The sequence below is a fragment of the Raphanus sativus genome, chromosome 9 (assembly GCF_000801105.2).
Source record: "Raphanus sativus cultivar WK10039 chromosome 9, ASM80110v3, whole genome shotgun sequence".
Taxonomy (NCBI): Eukaryota; Viridiplantae; Streptophyta; class Magnoliopsida; order Brassicales; family Brassicaceae; genus Raphanus; species Raphanus sativus.
Window position 1 is genome coordinate 35111084 of NC_079519.1, and position 15744 is coordinate 35126827.

General features: G+C 34.2%; 2 protein-coding genes across 3 annotated transcripts; both read right to left on the reverse strand.

Annotated features, from left to right (window-relative positions):
- Nucleotides 1-1889: 1889 nt before the first annotated feature.
- Nucleotides 1890-7307, reverse strand: LOC108825373 (putative F-box/LRR-repeat protein At5g02930). Of its 2 annotated transcripts, XM_056993873.1 has the most exons (4): nt 6791-7307; nt 2781-3720; nt 2469-2645; nt 1890-2358 (listed from the first exon to the last, which is right to left on the reverse strand). In XM_056993873.1, exons 2-4 carry the CDS (start codon nt 3681-3683, stop codon nt 2107-2109), a joined length of 1332 nt encoding a protein of 443 aa, XP_056849853.1. In that variant the 5' UTR covers nt 3684-3720; nt 6791-7307; the 3' UTR covers nt 1890-2106. The 2 variants fall into 2 exon arrangements, with proteins under 2 accessions (XP_056849853.1, XP_018454172.1); XM_018598670.2 differs by lacking the exon at nt 6791-7307 and having other exon boundaries at nt 2781-4474.
- Nucleotides 7308-13551: 6244 nt separating this feature from the next.
- On the reverse strand, nt 13552-15285 carry LOC108835803 (alkane hydroxylase MAH1). Its single transcript, XM_018609027.2, has one exon. The coding sequence runs from the start codon at nt 15242-15244 to the stop codon at nt 13754-13756; it is 1491 nt and encodes a 496-aa protein (XP_018464529.2). The 5' UTR covers nt 15245-15285; the 3' UTR covers nt 13552-13753.
- Nucleotides 15286-15744: the final 459 nt, after the last annotated feature.

Below are 15744 nucleotides of genomic sequence, written 5' to 3' on the forward strand. Positions count from 1 at the left end.
TCTTTTACCCCGAAAACCCGAAACCCGAATGGACTGAACCGAAACCCGAATGGGTACCCAAACGCCCAGCCCTAGTTGACGGTATGTAAATCACCGAGAACCGTTCTTTAATTCTGAATTGTCTCATAGAGGAAACGAATAAGCAGTTTAAAATGAAGGACGTGGTATGTAATGGTCGATAGAACTGGTCGGTTGCTTTTCTTGAATTTCCCTTAGTAGTTGATGTTCTGAAGCTTGAGTTTCTGCAGGTTCTTCAAGCCTTCTTTAAGCTCTTTTCTAATCTTTCTTAGCCAAATTCTCGAGAAAGATCAGGTCTACACAATCAATTTTATGAATCATGTGCGTTTTGTCTTGCATCAGTAAACTGCATTGAGTGATAAACCTATACCATGAATTATTCATAAACAATAGTATTTCTGATGAAACAGAGCTAAGACTTGCGCAGTCGAAGCCCATGAAAAATTGTACCTTGAAGATATTTGATAATCTTGTTCATATGGTGGAAGCTGAGGATTATGCATATACAATCAGGACGTGTAAAAAGCAAGATATTGCAGACTTAAACATATATATACTACCCCTACGAGGGGAAAAGAAAATGATTAACCTATTATATTAAAATGTTGAGTTTTGCTTTTGAGATACCATTTAAAGTTTTAAACATAAATCACAGGAAGTACTATAAGATGTTATCATCATAACTTTTATTTATCTTTGCAAGACCCAAAATAATTAAATATCAATCTGAAGGAAACCAAACAAAATATGATGCTTCTTCATGTTCAAAAAGTCAGTAAAACACAGCATTTACACCTGTAGTTCCGTTTTCGCTAATAGTCTTTCAGGGTACTTAGACGTGTCCTCTCTCTTTCCCTTGACTAAGGGTTTTTTTTTTATTCAATAGAGAATAAAGGCTGACCCTTAAATAAGGGCTTTCTCACTCTCTTTCTTCTCGGTCCCCGCATTTTCCCCCTTAAAGACTTTGCTAAGGACTTCCCAATATTGATGCTCTTAGAGCATCATTATTGGTGGGCAGTGAACAAAAGCTCTTAGCTTTTTTTTTTTCTTTTTTTTTCTTTTTTGGTCATGACAAGCATAAGGACAATCCTTATATAGGAGTTTTTCTCCATTTTCTTTCTCGGTCCTCTCCCCTTTTTCTCCATTTTCTTTCTCGGTCTTTTCCCCTTTTTCCTTAAGGACTGTCTTAAGAAAAACATTAGTGTTAGATTTACTTCTCTTTCCACATCTTTTAAAATCTGCATCAGTCAATCACTATTATTTTCTATAAAATACAATTCCGCTAAGCATGCAAAGCCTGAAGCTAAATAATTTCAAAACTAAACAATACAAATGTTTATGCTATATTTTTTACTCTGCCTTTTCCAAAAAGTTTCATATGAAGGCACACACACCACCATCAATACCTGCAGATTCTGGAAGCTCTTCAACAAAATTTTGTTCTCCAACTCTCCAAAATCACAGTACCAGTATCAATCTCTTCCCGAAGTGATTTTAGATTCCACCTCCACAATCCATATCAATCTAAAAACTTGTCTATGCTGAACTTTTAAGTATTATTAATACAGGCGATGAATAATTAAATTTTTCGAATTGGTGACAAAAAGGTATATACAAAGGAACTGATCGAGATCAAATTTGAAATTTAGGAGAGATGAAAGGATTTTTTGTTTTGCTTCTTTGGTAATGCAGAACATAGAGAAGAACAAAATAAAAACACAGCATAAATTTGTAGATAAGCAGTTAATTTGAAACGTGGATTGAAATATTCTGAAAAAGATTGCTGAAAATTTGGGATCAAAATATTTTTTATTCTTTTTTCATGTGTCAAAATCTGATTTGTTAGGCAACTTGCGATTTAGCATATAAAATATAACTCAAAACCAAAGAAGTGAACACACTGTCTTTTTTTCTTCTATTGCAGTAGTTTTGTTTCTATATGGAACCATGCTTACTACTATAATTAAATCAGGTGAACATGAAGCAGCTTCACCTTTAATCAGTAGAATAGGCCAACAATTAAAAATTTTCAATGGATCCAAGTATCCAACACTAGAAACCCACCATACATAATATAACATCATTTGATCATTTCAACACAATGGAGACCTTATTTTTGTGAGAGAGTGTAAGAGCGATCTGAGACAGCTCATCATAATTCGATGTATTAAGGCAACTCCTCAACTGGAAAACCAATGTCTCCAATGTTCTTGTGTTTCGCAGCAAAAGTTCCATGAAGGAGGCCACGAGATCCGGCCCTGCAACTTTAAGGGCTGACTTAGCCGGAAAGATCAGGTCTTGTGGATCTTGTGGTTCCATGTAGAGATTAACATATTTCTCCTGCAAAACAAACAAAGTTATTAGCATGCAAACTACAAACTCTTTCTACGTATATCAGCCAAAAACTCTTGTAGATTGTAATATAGCAAGGAAAGGATAATAAAATATACCACTGAGCTGTTCCAATCTTCAGTTTTGTAGAAAACAATTTTCTTTAATTCAGGTGAGTTTTGTAGCAGCTTAGCTATACCAAGAACCGCAGATCGCAAAATTGTAGTTTTAAGAGTCAACGTTTTGACCTTAAACGTCGGGAAATGAACACCACTGAACTCGGCAACAGATAGCATCTAGCAATAAGAATGACAAAGAGATAGTGAATACGTCTCATCAAAAGAAAACCAAAGCAAACAGTTAATCAAAAAACTACTTAGCTAGCATATGTTTATAATAAAGAATGCAAGAATGTCAAGTTGTCAACATACCTGAAGAAAGCTAAGCCCAACAGTAAGGTTCTCTACGTTCTGCAAGCTTTCTAGCATAGTTTGCATCATCACTTGGTAATCATCCTTCGGGGTATCATCTTGAGTACACCAGACTCGAGGTAAGTAATAAATAGTGTCTATGTTAGCTTCTATTAAAGAGGAGACATCAACTAAACTATATTTTTGAGCAAAATCTATCATTCTCAAGTAATGGATATGTGGAGCCACGATATGACATTTTCTTGGAAAAGAATTGAAGAATTCTAAGTCCAGTCGTCTAAGGCGCGGCGATCCACTCAGATCAATACAAGAAAGTGAACAAGACTGCAATTTCAAGCTTTCCAGCATTGGGGACCCAGACAGAAGCTTAGGAAAAGATTCATCGAGTGAAGAGTTACTCAAAGACAAGTTCTGCAGTGATGTCCAAGAAACGGTGCATTTGGGTCTCATATAGTTGAGTGAATCTCCGATGAGTTGCTTTAGAGATGGATTGCTGAAGAAGAAATCTGGAAAAACGTAATATGCTTTCAATACCAAAGAAAGCTTCTCCACGTTGCGGGATATTGCAAACTTGATCAGGCTATCAACATGGTTGCTCCTTTCGCTGTCTTCCCACGTTTCGCTATCAACGTGGAGATGGAATCGCATGATTTTTGCGGCCGTGTAGCTATCTAGGGTTTCGAGAATCGATTCAATAGAAGAGGATGTAATATGAGGAAAAGAGAGATAAGGTGTCTTGCACCATACATGCCTCCAACGTTTGGACAAGACGCTAGTTGTGATGGCTACACTGGTCGGAACAAAGGACAGGATATGGTGGAGCATCTCGTCTGGTAGAGAGCTGATTGAGTCTACACCGCCAAAGAGGTGGCTAGGGTTTTCCTCCTTTGGTGGTTCTTCCATGTTCGTTCGGATTTTGATCAATCCTGAATTTTCTTTTCTGTGTTAAAATAGAATATTTCAATCAGTTTTATGTGTGGACAAACTAAAGATGGTATAGATCTATTCTTTATAATAATCAGATTCACCAGATTTATTTATTAATTATTCCGATTTCACCAGATTTATTTCTTAATTATCTAGGCCTGAATTTATAGTTTTTAACTTTAAGATTTTAAATATTTATCTTAATTTTTATTATTAATAAAATTTAATTATAAATGTAGAAAAACAAAATATTAAAAATAATATCAAAAATAAAATTTATCTCATATAGTATGATATTTTTGAAATGTAAATTGTTTATCAACAAAAAGAATTTAAAACTTCAAAAAAAATTTTTATGTTATTAAACTCTAGAGCTAAGTAATGTCCAATGTAGGGGAAATAGCATATTCCAATCTATACTTTTCCACCAGTGCTTATTTTTTTCGAACGATAAACAAATTTGTAGTTCTTCATGAACTACGAATAAATTAAGACTAGAGTTTAACTATGTTTTTCATTTAATAAACTTTGATAGTATCGTAAATTTTTTTGGTATAGGATTTATATTTTAGTTTTATTTATTGCATAACAATTAAATTTATTGTTTATATTTCTTATTTCTTAATTAATATATAGTGATTTTTTTTTACCCTTTTATTAAATGTTATTACATTTTTGAGCTTGGTACAATTAAGATATAATTTGAAATAATTAAATTAAGAAACTTCTTCAACATATTATTTTTGAGAAATATATAGCTGTAGAAATAATATTTTAACACATGTTAGTAACTTTGTTTTGGTATAAAAATATTCTTAGTTAACAAGTTTTAACACATTTAATGCTAAATGATAATATATTTAAATAAAAGCATTAAAAATTAAATAGGTTAATTTACCAATTTAATATAATTTAGTCATATATTATTTATATAATACTTCTATTTAGTATATACATACTTTAATGCATTATTTAATATAAAAAAAATAAAAGTTTAGTAGGATTTTGTTAAATTTTTCTCAATAAATTTGGTTATAACTAAAAATAAAAACCAAGTTTGTAGTTAAAATTGATTTATGTTCTATGCATGTGGTTTGGTTTTTTGGACAGGACGAGGTTGCTCATAATTTTTGTTTGCATTGTTGTCAAAAAAATTTAAAATTGATTTATTATTAATATCTATAATATTATTTGAGAAGTCAGTTTTCTAAGTGTCGGGTTCACGTTAATTCTCACGATAGTTGATTACAATGATAGTCTTATTGAATTGGATTAATTATTATTGTCATTATTAATATTTTTAAAAGTTATTTTTGTAACCACATTATTATAAAAAAGGAATTTTTTGTAACCCAATTTTTATAAAAACAAAATTTATATAAAAGATAATTTCCCATGTTGGTTACATATATGTGTGTCATCTTAATACAACATCATGAAATTTCCTTACTTTTTAATATTTACCCTTTTTCGTAATTTACATTTTTGTTTTTTTCATTCATAGATATTTTTTATATTTTTACAAATCTATACTATTATTTGCGAAGTGATTTTTCACAACGGAGCTCTCACGTTAAAAGTTAGAATAGTTAATTTCGATGGTACCCTTAATGAATAAAAAAATATATTTTAGCTAAAAAATAAAAACGAATTTTTAAAATTAAAAATAGTAAGAATTATCCAAAATCTTAAAATATAGATTTTAAATACAAATATAATATATATATATATATACTGTTGTAATCCAAAAAATCTTTTAATAAAAAGTTCAAAATTAAAAAAAGACACATATTAGTCAAGTAAAATATTTATTTTTTGTAAACAAAAATAATTTACAAAAAAGAAAGAACATAATTTAGGAAAATATATTATTTATAGTAGTTTTATAAAAAGGAAAGTTCACAAAAAACAATCTTGATATGAAAGAAAAATAAAGATCTCTTTTACAAGTAATAAATTATTTTATTTCTATCCATAATTTTTTTTCCAGATTATTACAAAATTAATTCAAATAACATAACTAAGATATCTTTGACTTTGATGAACTAAAATAATATTATGTTTATCTTGTATACATCTAAAGTATACATTTATTTAGAATTTACGAAAAGTAATTATTTTGTAAATATTGATATTTGTTCATGAGGTTTTGAATTTTTATTAAAGTATAATTACATATTTAAAATGAAGAGTTGAAATAATTTAATAAATTAAACTAATCAAATTTTGTTTAACTAAAACTGTACTTCGATTTGAAGAAATATATGCAACTCAATATAACCGACAAAGTAAGTAACTTAAAAAATAAAAAACTGTATACGCAAAATCACAAACTAAAATGTAAATATAAAATTTGTAAACCTTTTAATCTATTTAGAACAATAAATAATAGTTGAATTACGTTATAATATATCCAAGTAATAATCAGTTTCATTAGATAATATATATTAAATTTATATATTTAACTAAAATAGCATAATATTATTAAAAATAAATCTTACATATAAATAGAAAATGATCAAGTAAAATAATAAAATATTAATAAATTTATAATACATTTATTTTATAAATATTTTTATCCGTGCATGCGCACGGAAAAATCACCTAATTATTATTGATTATTATGTCATATTATGTAATTAATGAAATTAATCTTTTTTTTTAAACAATGAAATTGGCATATTATGATTATTTTTATGGTAGATAAAAATACTATTTCTCTTTTAATAGAGAAGGTAAACTATCCAAACATTTTAAAACTGTTTTGGCCATAACAGATACTAATAGACTCATCATTTTAGAACTATCAACACAAACTTCTTTTTTCTTCTTTTGGCCACACTAAACATGTCAGTTGTAAACGTTTAGTCTATATAAATATACGATAGGAAAAAAAACATTTTTATTTTGGAACTGATAACCATAAATGAAACTGTTTTTATAATAAAAACACGCATATTTTCTTTAAATATTTTCATATTAAATTATAAAAAAAAGTAAAAGCACCGTTCAAAATCTAATTGTCTTTTAAAATAAAAAAAATATGCAGTTTGAAATGAAGGACATGGGGTTGGTTGCTTTACTTGAATTGCCTTTAGTAGCTGATGTTCTAAATCTTGAGTTTATGGAGGATTTTTTTTAGAATAATCTTGAGTTTATGGAATCCTCAGATCCTCCCATAGTTCCATATCAGCACTTAAGATTCCATCTCCCAGAGCATTGAAGATCTTCTTAGCCTCACGTCCTTTAGGGTAATTCCCAAAGTTCAAGCTTAGTATGTGATTGATATTCCTTGTGTCTGCGGTGAATAGCATGTTGGTACCACTAAGCCATGGTCCTTTGAAAGAAAAATTTAGATTGGCAGCCTCGAGAACCTCGACGGAAAAGTCGAAGATACGAGGGAGACAAGCGAGCATTCCTGGAAGCATCCCAAGGAAAGGCCAGTTCTTGAGAATGGGCTGGCCGTGGGATTTCTTGTGGAGGAAGGTACACTTGAATACAAGGAAAAAAAGGAATGCTACGAAGACTTGAATTAAGCCTGTCATAGACATGTCTAGGCAAAGGATTTATGAGTGCATATGCAATAATCTTAGTTAAATTGGTTTGCTATATATAACCTAGATTCGACTAAATGCAGAAGGTTGGTTGGAAATCTTTCCTGGCTGGCCTAACTCAACTAACCGGATCGGACCAAATTCCCCAAACTCATTTATGCACCTTATGGATTTGGCCTACTAAAGACAAACATGCTTATTGGGCTCTACGTGTTTGTCAAGCTAGTAATTGTTTACTATTCTTTTATCTAAAGATAATATCAAACTTTGTAGATTAGTTAGAATAAGATATACGATTCTGATCTTTGTATAGTATAAATAGGATCATCGCTTTGTAAAGAAACTATTGATATATTGAATAATAAAAACCCTAGAACTTTGTTCTTCTTCCTTGTCTTCGGAATCAACGAACATCAAGAACCCTCGTTTGAACGGCTATTCTTCGGAATCAACGATCATCGAGTCCTCGAGCGGCCATTCCTGTGGGAATCAACGATCTTCGAGCTTATCAAGCTTGACGCTCCGCCAGTTTGGTATCAGAGCAAGCACGTTCCTGTCCGGAATTTTTTTTTTTTTCTACATCATGGCATCTAACAATTTGCTTGTCTTAATGGATCAACACACGAGTGAATCACTACCAAATCTGTTTTCTCAAAGTGAAGAAAATCCCTACACCGAGATTGAGATTTTGGGTGAACCTGTTTTTGATGTATATGACGAGCCGGATTTCTATGTTAATGATGAAGAACTATTAGTTACGAGTTGTGGAGATATTCATTGGTGGATCGGCAACGAGAAACCATATCCATTTTCACTAAGGGAAGAAAATCGCTACAATGAAATTGAGATATATGGTGAACCTGTTTTTGACATCTATGGTGAGCCTGTTTCTGACGTCTATGACGACGAGCCGGGTTTCCATGTTAAGGATGAAGAAATTTTGATTAAGAGTTACAAGGATGCTGCACATTCACAATCTAAATATGACAAGAACCAAGTTATCGAGAGACAGCCCATGATCCTTTCAAGATTAAGGCAGCCCGTCTATAAGTTGAATGTTGCTTTTGATCATATAAGCTATACCAGTTTGTGTGAAGAAACACCAGAACATACACAGAATCGTTTGATGTGTTTCTTTTGGACTTGGTCATCACATGTCCTTACATCCAATATGTTACTTGCGGGTATCCCCATGTTCAAGATGCGGGGTCATATATTTTTATCAATAGATACTTATTTGGTAAAAGTTGGAGGAGGAATGAATCCCGTACTAGACAGTACGACAAAGTCTTTTTCTTTGTCCTTTTTTTTATTATAATAAAGGGGAGAAAGAAGAAAAAGGAAGCTACGTTATATGTTGTTGTGAAGCATGTCTTCCTGATTTGGCGAGTGAACCAAACTCCATTAATACTGGTTCCGAGCAGCTCTTCTCTTCTTGCTACTGTGCGATGCAAGAACCGGGTTCGAACACTTTGGTGATGCTCTGTTTTCACTCAGCTTTTGCATGTGATGTTCAGAGTATGAGCTTTCTTCAGTGAACATGTCTTGTTGACCTTCATATTCAAATGAGGTGTAACGTGAGCGGCGGTTGGATCTTCTTGTCATGTTCTCTGGCATTGTTAGTAAGGTCGAGGGGAGAACATGATTTTTGTTATGCCGCTTGTGTTGGGCGATTTATGCTTCACTGTGGTTCTCTTGTGGCTTTTGTCTTTGATGAAAAAGGGGAAAGAAAATGTTCCTGGTCACTATGGGCTCGGGATATCTTTATGATTCTTTTTCAAGAATTCTCTCACATGATCATTTTAATCCTTTTGAAATTACTATTTCTAAGTAATTTACCGTGTGGAACGTATAAGTGGGAAACTAGAGCTATATGTGATCCACGACTGAGGCTCGACAATACGTCTTTGACAAATACGTGGTGGGATGAAGTTTCTTGGGCATCAAGTAACCTTCTTGGCTCTCGCCCTTGTCTTCATGTTCAAAGAGACAACTCTGTTATTTTTCCACCATCATTGACTCATTTACCTCTTGTCACCTGTCACATGGAGGAAGACATCTATGTTCTGAGAGGCGCACAGTACCAACAAGGGCTTTGTTTGGAAGCGGTAATGGGTTTCTTTGCTATAATAGTCATTGTTGAAGCCGCAACAGATGTCCCGAATTTACGCCATGACCAACGACATCTTCTCTTGTATCGCCATATTTTCTTAGTAGAAGGAGATAATGATAAGTGCAGCATCAGCTGGGATTTGATCGTGAGTATTGTGGTTTCTCCGGTTGTTCTTTCACTAAGATTTATCGACGTGACGCTTGGCAAAACCCTAACTTCAATTTGCGTTGGTACTCTTTCTCTACGTCGGCTCTGTCAAGTGGGATATTTTGGGCTCTGTGTGCTATCTGGCAAGGAGGTGTCAATGGTTGCACGTCCACTGTGGTTACGCCAGGCAGCGAGGTCTGTAGTACACACTTTCATTATTGTGCCAACCGTGTATTTTCAACGGTTCCTTTTACGTATGGGATTACGGCTTGGAGCTTCTACGGGGAGCTTAAGAGTGGTGTGTGTTTCACATGTGGAGTTCTCTTATGAAGTCATAGAGGTTCTTGGTTGGGAGAAAGACATATGTGGGAGTACAATGAAGTGCGAGATGTACGAACATGAGTTTTGGAAATTGCAACAGGAGGAACACATCTCTAAAGAACAGAGTTGCTTTTTCCCGCATGTTTTGTTTAATCTTGGACACGTGCCTCTATATATGACTTGTGGTTTTCCCTCCTATCGACTCCAACCTGGTGATAAAGCAAATATATCTCGTGACGGGTTGTTAGTTTGGTGCGTGGTGCAGGGTAGGAAGTCCACTACTTCAGTTTCTTCTTTGGAGATGAAGGAGATCGTGTTCTGTTTTTCTCTAAGAAATATCATGAGATGCAAGATGTGTATTGCACGAGTATTGTTCTTGGAGAATTTGATGATCTTTGAGATCCTTTCGCTACCTCGTCTCAAAGCAGAAGACTTATGTTTGCTATCCACCTTGAAGATGGGAATGGTAACCCAACGTTTTGCTGATCTTGATGTCCTCTATGGGCTGGTGGTGGTCTGTTCTTGTTCCATTTTTGCTCTGGTTTTCACTATCTTTGATGGAGACCCGGTCGGTGCTGTTTCTGTCGAGGAGTGTAACAGTGATGCTGATAGATTTCAGGGTTCCCAGTGCGACGTAAATCAAATTCTTCACACGGAGTTGTTCGTCAGTTCAAAGATTCTCAACATGAGGTTATATACTGCATATTACAAAGAGGTAGGGAGCACCTACATGATATGTCTTATGGTTCAGTCATTGCTAAAGACATGGTGCGTTACCAGCTTCTTGAAAAAAGCAATATTCACTGTAGCTATTCAAGAAGGGCTTTGGTATTTTCGGCTCCAAGTTCATGTTGCTATACACAAACAAGAATTTATGGTAGTACGGGTAAGATGGATCAAATTTTGCGAAAGTCTCCGTCAAGAGAAGATTTCTATTCTGAGTGTCATAGTTGATTTCTTTGTTGACATTGTTATTTGTGGGGCCTTGTTCGACGACACAATGTTTCAACGCCACCCCTCCTTGGATCACTTACACCTGGAGCTTGGGAGAGTACCATATTCTGTCTTTGCTTGCTTTTGGTTCAACGATGAAATACAGTTCTCATGGGCATCATCGGCTCTCGTCATGACTCGTGGGGTTCTTCTCATGCCTTTCACGATCGACGCCTTCATGACAAACTCGGTCTTGTCAATTGTGTGGCACTGTAAATTTTCTAAGCGACGAATAAGAGATTTTTGCTGCAGACGTCTGAGGTCCAGTTCACATCGACGGTGCATGTTTATAGGGGTAACGTTACTTACGCATCAAGGACAAATGAAGTTTGTTGTTTTGGCTTTGGAATGTGTGATACAACAGGATGGCAACAGCCAATCATTGACAACAATGGAATTTGTTGGACGGACAATTCAGATTCAGAGACGAATCTTTTCTAACTGGGAGGGACTGATGCAGCGCACCTTATGGATTTGGCCTACTAAAGACAAACATGCTTATTGGGCTCTACGTGTTTGTCAAGCTAGTAATTGTTTACTATTCTTTTATCTAAAGATAATATCAAACCTTTGTAGATTAGTTAGAATAAGATATACGATTCTGATCTTTGTATAGTATAAATAGGATCATCGCTTTGTAAAGAAACTATTGATATATTGAATAATAAAAACCCTAGAACTTTGTTCTTCTTCCTTGTCTTCGGTATTCTTCGGAATCAACGAACATCAAGAACCCTCGTTTGAACGGCTATTCTTCGGAATCAACGATCATCGAGTCCTCGAGCGGCCATTCCTGTGGGAATCAACGATCTTCGAGCTTATCAAGCTTGACGCTGCGCCACACATGAACCCGATTACATAGTTAAACTTTATCTCAATAATTATATACAATTGTGGATCATGTAATACAGGCGCAGTCAGTCACATGCAAATCCAATACCGAACTTCTATAAGGGATTCAAGTGAAGATAGAATAATAGGTAGCTCTCCTGATTTATTCTCACAACCTACTAAAGGCTCAATAGCAATATTTTAAGATAAATGCATGAATTTATATATTGAAAATGAGTTGGTCTCATCCTTATCAAACCCTGTCTGATCATAAGCATGATTGAGTTGAGTCTTTGGTTAGCTGGAAGGGATACTACAAGCTCAGCTTTCACTTGGTTCGTCTGGGTTCTCTCTAAACATCCTCAAGTTATGACCAAGATCCGACATGATATTGACACAAAGTTTAATTATCCTACTGAGAAGCTCGTGTGTCTTCACCACGCTGCATTGTTCGAATGATACCGGTGATTCTGCTATTGACACGAATCATCGTTCATAAAACAATGATTTGCAGCTCCGATGTAGAAGATCTCAATTTAAGAATGATCTTCAAACAAGATGAACAAGTTCTCCTAGCGAGTATATAAGTTGTATATCGAATAAGGCAAACAGCTAAAGCGAGTATATAAGTTGTTGCAATCTTTCTGGGATTGTTAATGTTCGAGTTGTTTCCTGTAGCAGCAGATGTGTTTCCTAAGGTCACTGTCGTATGTGTTTTACGTTTGAATCTTCAGAGGTTTTCGTGTTGACTTGAATCCTAGTACCAAATGATAGACAACGCAGAGGTTTCCGAGACCCCATACAAAATTAAAAATAATTATTTATTGATAAAATATATTAAATTTATCATAATAACTATATTTTTATAAAAAATAAATAAATGAAATCATTTCTACAAAATATTTACATATTACATAGTTTAATTAGCTTAATTATATGAAGTTTTTAGTTTATATATTTTGTAATTTTATTTCAAGTTAAATATGCAAAATATATTATTTTAAAAGGATTTTCTTTAAATTGTAGGCCCCAGAAAAATGTGGGCTCCAATCAAATGCATAACATGAATATTTATAAAAAATAATTCCCAGAAAACTTTTATAAAACTTGAGATAAATTATGAAAATGTAGTTGACAAAAAAAATTATGAAAATGTATTTTTATTGATATGTGATAGAGAATTAAGAAGTATTGATTAAAAGGAGAGTACAAGAGTATTGAAACTATAAGTTAGCTATACAAAGAATTCGGATCCCCCTCTTCTTGTTCTTAGTTCTTCTTGATAAGTGGAGTTAATGGTCCCGTCCGGTGAAAATAAGGTGCATTTATGATCATCTTTTAATGCACTGAGTCTCGTAACGCTTTCGGTTTGATTTGATAAGCTCGGCAGGAATTGCTTCATCAGTTTGGGATGGGTGTTCAACATACGTGAACCTATTGTTTTCTTCGGCTCTAAAGCATTAAACGGAATTTTTGACCGGGTGTGAAATAGAGTTAATAACCCTCCGAATGTTTGTTTTCATTTATATTTACATAATTTTTTTTTGTGTTTACATCATTATTGATATATAATATAAACATTAAGCATATTTTCAAAAATTTATATGACTTATTTAAATACAACAGTGTTATATTTTAATTGCTTTTCATCCAATTAATTATTTCAAAACATCAATTGTATTTGTAATACTTATTATATTTTATTTTGTTAAATTTTTTGTTTGATTATTAGATGTTATAATATATATAAAATTTCATAAACATGAAAATTATTTTTTATTTCCAATGAATTTTATTGTAAACTGAATGATAATATATTATGTGTATAATGCCGTTAGCCATGGATGGATGAGACATTATAAAAATATGTACTGAACTTTGGCAATACTCAACTATAATTTCTTAATATTTTATTTAATATTGTAAAAATGATATTTGCGGGGAACAAACATAATAATAGAAATAGAGACACATGCACGCATAAGATAGTACAAGTAACATCACACTTATAGTTATAACTAATACTTGAGATGATATTTGCGCCGAACAAACGCATATTATACTAGTAACCCAATTACCAATAAGAATCATATTTTCTTAGTGACCGTGACACAGAGACCATGTTTCATACGGAGAAGGATAGAAGGGATTGCTTCAATCTTGTGACCTTCAGTGACCTTAAAGTCATAGTTTCGTATGATCTCCACAGCTACCATCTTCATCTGCGCCAGAGCCAAATTTTTACCCAAGCAAGCTCTTGGACCGGCATTAAAAGCGATGAACTTGTTTGAAGGTTCATGTCTTAGATCTCCACTTTCTGAAATCCATCTCTCTGGTTTAAAATCCAATGCGTCTTTTCCCCATATAGATCTCATTCTACCCAATGCATACATACAGAGTACGATCTTTGAATTTTCTTCAACTTTGTGCCCGGTTGGAAGTACATCTGGCTTTGCAGGAGACTTATGGTTAAAGGGAAGTGGTGGGTAGAGTCTCATTGTTTCGTTCAACGTAGCATGTAGATACACGAGCTTCTCTAGATCTGTAGGATCATACTTAGTGTTGATCTCTTGTCGGATCTTGCTCAAAACTTGTGGATGCTTAGAAAGAAGCCAGAAGAACCAAGTGAGAACTGAGCTTGTGGTGTCCCTTCCCGCTAACACTAGACTGAAAGCAACGTCTCTTATAAACGTATCATCACTTGGTTTCAAGAGCTTATATTTGGTCGTGTCCACGTTCATATAGTACGTTAACGCGTCCATTGATTCCACGCCTTCCCCGCGACGTATCTCCTCTCTTCTTGTAGATATGATCTTCGCAAACATACGATTGACAGTCGCCAAAGAAGACCGCATCCTCCTCTCGAGTCCAATACCCAACCAGTTTTGAAGCCTCCACAAGTTCACCGGTTTGAAATGCCTATAGTAGATCGCTTCTTCACCGGTTTCCGCAGCTTCACCGAACTCGACTTCCGGCATCTCGATGGACAGTGACATTGGATCATAACCAGTCATCAAAATCGATGAAGTATCAAACATGAATCTCTTGAACAAATCTTGCAAGTCTACGACAATGTTTTCCTCAGCAGCATTATCAAGAAAAGGAACAAGACCTTCCTTTAACTTACTTGTATTGCTACTTACTGACAGCTCCAGGAAGGCTGGATGATGAAAGAGGACGTAGTTCGACTTCCTCAGATCCTCCCACAGCTCCATATCAACACTTAAGATCCCATCTCCCAAAACATCGAAGATCTTCTGGAACTCAGGTCCTTTGGGGTAATTCCCAAAGTTTAGGTTTAGTATGTGATTGATATTCCTTGGGTCGGCGGTGAATAGCATGTCCGTTCCACTAAGCCATGGGCCTTCGAAAAAAAAAGTGAGGTTGGTGGCGTCGAGAACTTCGTACGTCCAGTCGAAGATGCGAGGGATATGGGGGAGCATTCCTGGAAGCATCCCGAGGACAGGCCAGCTTTTGAGAACAGGATGGCCGGGAGATTTCATGTGGAGGAAGAATTTTTTGAATACAAGGGAAAAAAGGAATGCTACGAAGACTTCAAGTAAGCCTATGATCGCCATATTTTGAACAAACGTTGTATGAGTATGGATGCAAGAATCTTTAGTAACCTAGGTTTCCTATATATAACCTAGAATTAAATGCAGAAGGTTGGTCATTGGTGGGAAAATTGTTGCTGGCTGACCCGACTCAATTGACGAGATCGTACCGCACCTCTCAAACCCATTTACTTTTATGCACTGAACAGTAATGTATAGTTCAAAAATTAACAGCTAACTAATCGGTACTATCAGTATATCTAATAAAGGTGAAGAATTTTTTCGGTTGCGTTGGTAACGGTTGTGAAACTATGAGTAAATTTGTCTAAAACTAGAAATAAATGTGAAAAGTGATACCCCATTAATGTCTTAACTATATAAAACATAAGACAATTTTTTTTAATTTATAAAGTTATTTAAACATTTTTTAAAAATATTTTAATTTAAAAATATTTTTTAAAAATATTATTGTTCATTTGTGTGATGAGCTGAAAGGAGAAAACTAAAAACAATCATGTGCATGG